This window comes from Primulina tabacum, chromosome 9 (genome assembly GCF_025594145.1).
Source record: "Primulina tabacum isolate GXHZ01 chromosome 9, ASM2559414v2, whole genome shotgun sequence".
In the NCBI taxonomy this organism is placed as follows: Eukaryota; Viridiplantae; Streptophyta; class Magnoliopsida; order Lamiales; family Gesneriaceae; genus Primulina; species Primulina tabacum.
This window is the reverse complement of record NC_134558.1, coordinates 20,709,483-20,720,304: the sequence shown is the minus strand read 5'-3', so window position 1 is coordinate 20,720,304 and position 10,822 is coordinate 20,709,483. Positions and strand designations below refer to the sequence as shown.

Genomic DNA, 10,822 nt, shown 5'->3' with positions numbered 1-10,822 from the left:
TAGCTGGGCATGTAACAGAACCAACTGATGGTACGATGGTTGTATATACTCAACAAGAAAGGGAACAGATTCCAGAAACTTCCGGAGCCATGTCTCCCAGAATTTCAGATATTGATGCCCTATTTGAAGAAATTCAAACCGTTCAGTCGAACCTAGTCAGTATGATGAATGCTATTTCTGCAGTACAGTCTACTCAGCTCGCACACACTTTGAAGCTTAACTCGACCAATGAGTTTACTACGGACAGACTGAATCTACTCAGTCAGACTATGACTTCTCTACACCTCCAGATGGAAGAAATAAAGAAAGACAGACTGTCGACTGAATCCCACTTCCAAACTCAAGCTTTAGTCGGCAGACGTTTTGACTTTCTGGAGAGTACAGTCACTAAAAGAATTGATACGTTGCAGAATATTGTGATAAATGCCGTATCAGATATTGCAGCAGATGTCTGTATATTAACAAAGAAAGTGGATGTGCTTGACAAAAAGGGGGAAATTATTCGAGAGACAGAAGAAGACAAAGGGAAAAAGAAGATATGAAGATCAACTGACTGACTTCAGTTAATGATTGAAGATCTGGAGATTCTTTATTCTTTATTCTTTGTACAAATCTGTACTTAGATTAGTTCCCGATTTTTTATTCTTTGTACGAATCTGTACATCATAGAGTTATTTTATCTACAATGAAATCGAAGTTTATCTTTAGTTAAGTTGATCAGTTCATATCTTACAAGTTTTGTCAAACACCAAAAAGGAGAAAATTGTTGGAAACTTAATTTGATGGTTTGACAAACTAAAAGATTAAATATATTGAATTAACTGATCACGAACTGACAGTTGCCTAACTGAAGATTATTGCACAGATTATCGAAGGCAGCTGAAGCCAGCTAAACTGAAATTACAACTGACTGATCAACTGGAAACTGATCAGTTGATCAAAACTGGACTTCCGAAGACAACTGACTGATTAGTTGGAAACTGATCAGTTGATATATTCAGTTATGAGCTTACCAGCGATTGCTTATCAGCTGATCCTTCAGCTGTACACGTCATCAGTTAAAAAAGACATTCAACCGACTATAGTACAAAGCAGAATGTGACTCATAGTGGAATGACGCATTTCAGAGTCTACAGTGTAAGAATGTCATATTTATATTGACGTGGCAATCAACGGATATAAAGATTCAAATTATATTTAATGTTACCGTTGGAAGAAAGCCTATAAATAGGCGAGAAGAGCAGTTGAGAAACAACTCTTATCAATACGATTCATCTATTCTCTCAAGCTTGCTGTTACCCTGCTAAATTTATTACTCTCATTTGAGATTCAAAAAGCTCACACTTATCAGAATTATTCGTAGCATTTGAGGCTAATTTTCGAGCTTACTAGCACAAACCATTGTATTATTTATTTGATCTAAGCTAGATCAGTTGTGCTAAGTCCAATCGAAGAACTGTGAAAATTGTTGTTAATTATGAGTTTCAGTTTTGGCAGTGTTAAGTCCAAACTGAAGTGGGTTTGTACAAATTTTGTATTGATCAAAGTCTTTTAGTGCATATCCTATCCTTGTGATAGAAGGGGTGACGTAGTAGTTAATCAATTTCCAAACATCCATAAATCTTCGTGTTATTACTTCAGTAATTTATTCTATCTTTCAGTTAGTTTACTTCCGCAACTATAATCAGTTAAACTGATTGTCATCGACTGACAAGATTCTTAAATTTCAGTTTATCACAAAACTGATACTTTATTCTAAAAGGTTATAAAAATCGTGAGTGTTCATTCAATCCCCCCTCTTCTAAACACTTTTCTACCTATCAACCGATCCTAACAATGGGTGAGTCCGATCTATGGGTTGGGCTTTGAAAAATTTAAGATCCTGCCTCATTTGAGCAACAATTATCGATAGTGAGAGGGCATCCATTTCAAGCTGGGAGATGACAGTCGAGTCATCTATTGCAGTGGGGCAAGTAAGAACGAAGTTGTTTCGTCTTTATTGAATTAGCGCTCGGAGAACATTGTTTTTCATCTGGATTTCTAGAAAATCGCGATGGCCTAGATCGGTTGGAATGTCGGATGTTTTTGTCCATTCTAAGATGGACCGTTCAAGTTTGACAGCAGCTTTGATCTTACCAGTTTGAATTAACGAGTCAAATGTTGTGGTCATTCGAAATTGTACCCATGGATCAAACATCTCCATTTTCTTCTGAACGATCTCATTGACTCGTTCGTTGGTTAGAACAATGGCGGTATGAATTGAGTTGGTCTTTGATGGTTCTTCAATTAGAATGTTCTTTCCCTTGTCTGTTGGATGGAGAATCGGAACTCCAGAGAGGGAAGATTGAATGTTCGATTCAGCAATCTGAATACCTTTGAGCTTTGAGGTGGTAATTTTAGGCATTGGAGGAGGAGCCAATGGTGCAGGAAGATGCTTAATCATCTTGATATTTGTTGGTTTGGGCTTGTCAGGCCGTTTCTTCTTGAAGACCTGGCAAATAGGAATTTCGTCCCTGGATTCGTCATCGGAGCTGGATTTTAGGACCAGCTTCCTCTTGGTTTCTTTGGGAGTTGAAACCTTCTTCTTTTGTTTCACAAATTCTACCCCAGTCTCTCTTTTGATGGAGACTATCTCCTCATCAGTGGGTCGATTTTTCTTGATAAATTTTCAACCGTTGGTCAATTGAACAATGATAAGCAAGAAATATATAGCGTTTTAGGGACTTTATTTTGTCGTATTCGTGCTTATCTGGTGGTTTTATTCCGAGTTTTGCGCTTAATTTGTTTTATTATTGCTATTTGCAGGTTTGACCAAAAGATGATGAAAGCCAACGAACAGGAAATAAAGTCAAGCTTCGCAATGCCATGTCAGAAACACCCAGAAATAGTGAAAGAATTAACACAGACCCCTACACGGACCCCGTAATTACATAGCATACATGGACTCCGTTCCGGACCTGTACCCGGGGTCCGTGTCAATTACCCTCCGAGAATGAGAATTACAGTGCCTACACGGACCCTATCCGGATCCATACACGGGGTCCATGTCCAGTGTTTCCAGGACAAAATTTTACAGAATATACACGGACCCTTACCCTGATGTCTATACGGGGTCCGTGCCCTTCATATCATATTCGAATTTGGCGAAGATTTTTTGGAGATTTTGGGAGGATATTAATTTTGACTAAAAAATAACAAGGTGGGGGGATTTTTGGAAGTAAAATATAAAAGGAAAAACCTAAGATTTGGAGAGGACTTTTGAACTTTTGAAGACGGCGATGGCCTGGGAGAAAAGAGAGAAAACCGCACTTCACACGCAAGATTCGCGCACCATCGCTTTGATTTTCTCCTCTCTTATTTTCTTATTTTTATTAATGAATTCGAATATTAGATTTTCTTCTAGTTTTGAATTTATGGAGTAGTTTTTCTTGTGATCGGGACCACGATAGGGAAAAACTATTGATTTTGTTAATTCATTGGATGATTTGATATATGAATCAATTTTATGTTATTGATTAATGTTTACGTAATTTTCATACTTTTAATTTGACCAATTATTTTCATTTTTGTTTTTCGATCTTGACTCAAAAGAGAATAGATTGAATTTAGCTTCAAAAATATTAATCAACATACGGTTAAACCGACTAGAAATAATATTCGGTTTCAATGTGTGATTTTAGGCGACAGCTGTGATTCATTCATTGATAAATGTATTTTTGTTTAATTAAATTCAATTAGAAATAATTGGACTGTTAAATGAAAATAGGATTATAAATTCTAGAAATAGATTTATAGTTAAATTAGATAATTTCATCGTGACATAGAATAATCTTTGGTTAAATAATTCTAGTGCGTGACAATAATCCAAGTTTGGTACCGTTGTGTGTTCTCGGTCATTTTGCTGAATTTGAAAATCTCCAAGTTCCAACATGTTCGAAAAATTCGATCTTAGTCATTAATTTAGCATAAATTAGTTTAATTTAATTAGTTTAAATTATCATCATCAAATCACTTGTTATCGTTTGCCTAGATTAAATTGAATAGTTCAATCTTAGTACTTAAATAATAGTCTCTGTGGGATCGATACTCGGACTTATCGTCCATTTACAAAAACTTGACCGACGATTTTGGTTGGGAATAAATCTAGCAAGTGGACTAGGTCAAGTTATAGTAAATGGACGATATGTCCAAATATCAATCTTAGTACTTAAATAATAGTCTCTGCAGGAATGGCCCCCAATCCATTCAACATCTTGTCTATGATATAAAGATCCATATGGCGGACCTCATTGTTCCCGGCCTTCCTCGGAATGATGTTCGCTCCCGTGAAGTAACAGATAAGGCGATCAAGCATCGGGAGGGACGTCGGAAGGACGCTGGTGCGGGAACCGGTTTGGGATAGGAAATACTGTAGACGGTTCCGCGCCTGAGGGATCCCAAAAGTGATGACCGATAGAAAAAGATCCAACTGATTGAAAACCACCGGAGGCCCGTCATTTGGGACATTCAATATAGTGGCCAGAGATCCGCGGATTAATTAAATACTGACCCCTTTGACGTAAGTACGTATATGTTGCATCCAGGTCTTGTCTTTTTCCTCAAAATTCACGTAGAACTGCCAGACCAAATTGTGGTAATAGGAGCCGACGATGTCCAGAAGAGGTCCCCCAACCAAATTTATCAAATTATGCCCTGAGTGGCACCTCGTGATCCCGTGGATGAATGGGACGTTCAACAATCACGGAGTTCTCATTAAGCGTCGAGTACCACTCAAAATTTTCTCGGCTGGTGAACTTAAAGGCATCAAACGCCAGCCTGGCGGAACTAGAAGAGGAGGAGGCATCGCCCCGTGCGCTGCTTACTAGTCTGTTTGGGAGGAGGCATTGCGACTCAAGCAAATATATCCAAACACCCCAACAAACCAATCACAACAACCCAACAAATAATCACAAGCAGATCGAACCACCTAACAAGCCTATCCTAACGCAACGATAATAAACCAACGGCCAATGTGAATCAATCGACGGACAATAGGGTCCAACAACAATTTATCCTGAAAACAACACTTAAAGTGGTAATAATTAAACCCGTGAAGAATCAAAGTCCAACACCCAACCAATAACCGAAATAACTGGAAATAATCAAACGGTTGGCACAAAGTCACCAATGCGATAATCGGATAGGGGAATCAAAGTATAGCCACGCTTACCGGAAATAAAATGAGGGGTTATTGCAGAGTGGTGGATGGCGGCCGGTGATGGGAGGCAGCAGGATGGTGGACGAGGGTACGGAGCGGTAGGAGGCGGCGGTGAAATCGATTTTAGATATTTATTGATTTTGGTGTTTGGGGCGGATGTCTGATGTTTTATTCTGAAAACAGTCAAAAATAGAAGGCATGGACCCCGTGTAGGGGTCCGTGTGTAGTTGCGAAAGAGGGCAATCTGAAAGTGGTGGACACGGACCCCGTCTAAGGGTCCGAGTAGGGGTCCGTGTAGACTCTGGAAAACGGTAGGTTGTTATTCATGAACACGGACCCCACTTAGGGGTCTGTTTGTGGGTCCGAGTCAACACTTTTTTTTAACAATACCCTACACGCACTACGAACCAAAAAAATGTTGTGAAGCCAGGAATGTACAAATCTATAAATCTACACATCAAAATTGAAACTCGATCAAGCACACAAGATGCAAGAATTGTACCGAGTCTTCCCTGGCCTATTTGACGTTCTCAGTCCGCTGGTCCTAATAAAATCCCACACACTTGAGAAATCTCACCGCTAGTGAATAAACTACCTGCACCACCATTCACTGAGATTAGCTCACGAGATATGCATAAAATAAGGAGAAAGAAAACTAAATTAAAAGATGAAAGAAAAATATAACTAAACACTGGGTTGCCTCCGAGCAAGCGCTAAATTTATAGTCTCTAGCCCGACTGTATTCCCTTTATTCAATTTGAATCCTGCAGATCCACGGTGGTCGGATCATCGGGCATAGTACCACCATGATAAATCTTCAGCCTATGTCCATTAACCTTGAATACTCCTAGTTGCTTCACTAGTGATCTCTACTGTCCTGTAAGGGAAAACTTGCGTGATGGTGTATGGTCCTGACCACCGTAAACGAAACTTACCTGACATCAACTTCACGTCGAGAATTGTATAATAGTACCAGTTGTCCCATCACAAATTCTCGATGGACGATGTTTTGATCATGCCAACGTTTGGTTTTCACCTTGTAAAACTCTGCGTTCTCATAAGCATCCAACCTAAACTCATCCAATTCATTCATTTGCAGCACTATCTCGTCACCTGTGGCTTTAACATCAAAATTCAAGAATTTAGTAGCCCAATAAGCCCTATGTTCAAGTTCTACGGGCAGGTGACACGACTTCCCATACAATAATCTAAAAGGAGACATGCCAATGGGAGTTTTAAAAGCAGTGCGGTAAGCCCAAAGTGCATCATCGAGTTTTCTAGACCATTCCTTCCTTGTAGCACCGACAGTCTTCTCAAAAATGCCTTTAAGTTCTATGTTCGATACCTCGACTTGGCCACTAGTTTGAGGATGATAAGGTGTGGCCACCTTATGTCGGACCCCATACTTAGCGACAGATTTTCAAATTGACGATTGCAAAAATGAGTACCCCCATCGCTAATAATAGCTATAGGTGTGCCAAAACGTGAGAAAATATTTTTCATGAGAAATTGAACGACAATCCTAGAATAATTAGTTTTGCATGCAAGTGCCTCCACCCATTTATACACATAATCTGCAGCCAACAAAATATACTTGTTCCCAAAATAAACTGGGAACGGACCCATGAAATCTTTACCCCAAACATCAAATATCTCACACACAAAAATATTATTGAGAGGCAATTCATGTCTCCTAGAGATATTACCCATGCGCTGACAATTTGGACATTTTGTAACATATTCATGCGCATCCTTAAACAGAGTATGTCAATAAAACAAGACTGGAGGACTTTTGACGCAGTTCTAGTTGCCCCAAAATGGCCTCTGGTCAGACCATCATGACAATGAAACAAAATTTTACTTACCTCTTCCTGGGGAACACATCTACGGATTATAATGTCTGCACATATTCTAAACAAATCAGGATCCTCCCACAAATAATATTTCAAATATGAGAAAAACTTCTTCTTTTGCTGAAAAGTAAAATGGGGAGGAATGAACTTATGGATAAATAATTAATTAAATCGGCGTACCACGATAAACTGTTGACCTCAAAAAGTTCTTCATCCGGTAAATCATCGCGAATAATTTCATTACCTTGAATTGGATTCTCCAAACGCGAGAGATGATCTGCAACTTGGTTCTATGTCCCCTTCCTATCGATTATTTCCAAGTCAAATTCCTGCAACAGAAGAATCCAGCAAATTAGCCTTGGTTTGCATCCTTTTTGGCCATCAAGTATTTCAAGACGGAATGGTCAGTGTGCACTACAACTTTGCTCCCTTTCAAATATGATCTAAATTTATCCAGAGCAAAAACCACAGCAAGAAGATCCTTCTCTGTAGTGGCATAGTTCAGTTGGGCAGCTGACAGTGTCATGCTAGCAGAGTAGATGACATGGATGCATTTCTCCCTCTTTTTCCCCAACACTGCCCCTAGAGTTGTGTCGCTTGCATCACACATCACCTCAAATGGTGACCCCCAATCAGGCGCAATCATCACAGGTGCGGTGATCAGTTTCTCTTTTAAAACCTGAAAGACCTGCACACACTCATCAGAAAAATCAAAGCGCACATCTTTTATCAGCAAATTGGTTAGTGGCTTAGCAATGCAAGAAAAATCTTTTATAAAGCGTCTATAGAACCCTGCATGTCCTAGAAAACTATGCACTCCTTTTATGTTTGTTGGGGCTGGGAGTTTCTCAATTACTTCAATATTTGCCTTATCAACTTCAATCCCTGTTTCTGAAATTTTGTGCCCCAACACAATTCCCTCTCTCACCATGAAATGGCATTTTTCCCAGTTTAAAACCAAATTTGACTGCTCACATCTCTCCAAGACTTTAGACAGGTTAATCAAACAAGTATCAAATGAAGAGCCAAAGACAAAAAAATCATCTATGAATATTTCAATAAAATCCTCAATCATGTCATGAAAAATTTCCATCATACATCGTTGAAAAGTTGCTGGTGCATTACATAGACCTAATGGCAATCGTTTATATGCAAATGTCCCGTAAGGACAGGTAAACGTTGTTTTCTCCTGATCTTCAGGGTCGATGGGAATTTGCATATAACCCGAATAACCATCCAGGAAACAGTAGAAAGGATGTCCAGCTAACCTTTCCAACATTTGATCAATAAAAGGGAAGGGAAAATGGTCTTTAGGGGTGGCATCATTAAGTTTTCTATAATCAATGCAAACACGCCACCCTGTAACAGTTCTGGTAGGAATTAACTCATTGTTCTCATTTTTTACGATAGTGATCCCATCCTTTTTCGGAACAACTTTTACTGGACTTACCCACCTACTATCAGAAATCGAGTAAATAATACCTGCATCCAGTAGCTTTATCACCTCTTTCTTGACCACCTCTTGAATAGCTGGGATTAGACGCCTTTGAGGTTGGGTAGATGTCTTGTGGTTGGCCTCCATCAGAATTTTGTGCATGCACATGGAGGAACTGATCCCCTTGATGTCTGCAATGCTCCAACCTATGGCTTTGATATTATCCCTCAGAACTCGTACCAGCTTCTCTTCTTCCGTCCCTGTCAAATTAGAGGAAACTATCACTGGCAATTTATCCTTATCAAGCAAAAATAGATATTTCAAGTGCGAAGGAAGAGGTTTCATCTCTAGGATTGGGGCTTCTTCAACGGATGACTTTAAAGTTCTTGGGACATGCCTAAGCTCCCCAATCCTAGAGTTTACCGGTTTTGAAATCGGTCTGTCTGCTTCCAAATAGTGCATGTATTCCTCAATCTCTTTATTCTCGAACTCTCCTGGACATAAATGAGTCAAAAAAATCTCCAAAGGTTCCTGACAAATTAATTGCTGCATATCACACTCAAAAAACTCATTAATGGCATCAATTATAGAACAATTTGAAACATCATTGGGATATTTGATAGATTGGAAAACATTAAATATCACACTCTTATCATTAAATCTCAACACCAACTCACCTTTGTGTAAATCTATAAGAGGTTTTCCAGTGGCTAAAAATGGTCTACCCAAAATAAGAGGAATCTCACGTTCCTCTTCCATATCCAACACAACAAAGTCTATTGGAAAAATAAACTTGTCAACTTTTACTAACACATCCTCGACAACTCCCTTAGATATTTAATTTAACTATCAGTTAGTTGTAGAGAAATTGTAGTTGGTTTCACTTCACCTATTTTCAGCTTCTCAAAGCATGAGTATGTCATCAAGTTAATGCTTGCACCTAGGTCACATAAATCTTTACCAAAAAATGAAGTTCCTATGCTACAAGGAATAGAGAAGATATCTGGGTCCTTAGCTTTTGGAGGCAACTTATTTTGTAAAATTCCAGAATATTCCTCCGAAAGCTTCATTGTCATCAAAATCCACCAATTTCCTCTTGTTTGACAGAATTTCTTTAAGAAATTTTGCATAGGAGGCCATTTGAGATAAAGCCTCTGCAAACAGGATATTATTATACATCTTTTTGAAAATTTCCAGGAATTTTGAAAATTGAATATACATTTGCATGTTGCTTTGGTCTTTGGGGAAACGGGAGTGAATTAATATCAATAGTGGAGTTCGAATTTAGAGACTTAACTTTCTCCTTTGCGTCCTCAGACCTTCGATTGGATGACCTTTTTTCTTTCACATCTCCTTCAACATCAACTACTTCTTGCTTTATGGGAGATGTCACCGTGACTGCATTGACACCCTTCGGATTCTTTTCCGTGTCACTAGGTAGTGAACCCGGAGCTCGTGTAGCCAATTGCGTCGCCAACTTTCCTAGTTGAGTCTCTACCCTTTGCATCATGGCATCATGATTTTGCCATATCATTCATTCCCGGCTATGTACTTGGCGAGCATATCCTCAAGATTTGAGTTGCTATCTTGTGGCTTGAAACCGGGTGGCATAGACGGTCCAGTACCCTGCGGAGGTTTAGGTGGTTGCTGAGGAAGCTTTTGTTGAGTAGGATGTAGTGGAGGATTGAAATATTGTTGCTCAACAGTATTTTCCGATTGCCTCCACCCAAAATTCGGATGATTCCTCCAGCCTGGGTTATATGACAAACTGTATGGATTATATTGTTGCCGACCTTGGTTTCCCACATAGTTCACTGAGTCCCCTCCAAAGCACTGTATTATCTCACAAGAAATATCTGGCATGAATTGCATGTCACTAGATGATCTACCAACTATCTCATTGTTTCCTTGAATTTGATTTACCGGCTTGACTGGTATTGATCTATTTGTTTGTAACTGTGCCATCTTATGTGTCAATCCATCAAGCTTTGCTGTGATTGCTGTGAAAGCATCCATCTCAAGGAATCCGACCTTCTTCTCCCTTATGTTGTCTTGCCAGTCTACATTGCTTTCTGCCATATTAGATATGATTTCAAGCGCTGCGGTTGGTGTTTTCCTGTTTAAGCTACCATTCGCTGATGCATCAAGCATAGATCTCACAGATGGATCCACTCCGTAGTAGAACGTCTCAACCTGCTGGCCTATCGAGAAACCATGTCTCGGGCACATTCTCAACATATTCTTAAACCTTGCCCATGCTGAATTCAATGATTCCCCATCTCTCTGTCTAAACGATGTGATTTCATTTCGAAATTGTGTAATCTTAGTTGGGGGGAA

The 10,822-nt window shown here is 39.3% G+C and overlaps 1 protein-coding gene across 1 annotated transcript; it reads right to left on the bottom strand.

The window, feature by feature from the left end:
* Positions 1-7,402: 7,402 nt before the first annotated feature.
* Positions 7,403-10,019, bottom strand: LOC142504288 (uncharacterized). Its single transcript, XM_075617173.1, has 3 exons — positions 9,705-10,019; positions 9,375-9,639; positions 7,403-9,261 (listed from the first exon to the last, which is right to left on the bottom strand). The coding sequence occupies exons 1-3, from the start codon at positions 10,017-10,019 to the stop codon at positions 7,403-7,405; spliced, it is 2,439 nt and encodes an 812-aa protein (XP_075473288.1).
* Between the last annotated feature and the right edge of the window lie 803 nt (positions 10,020-10,822).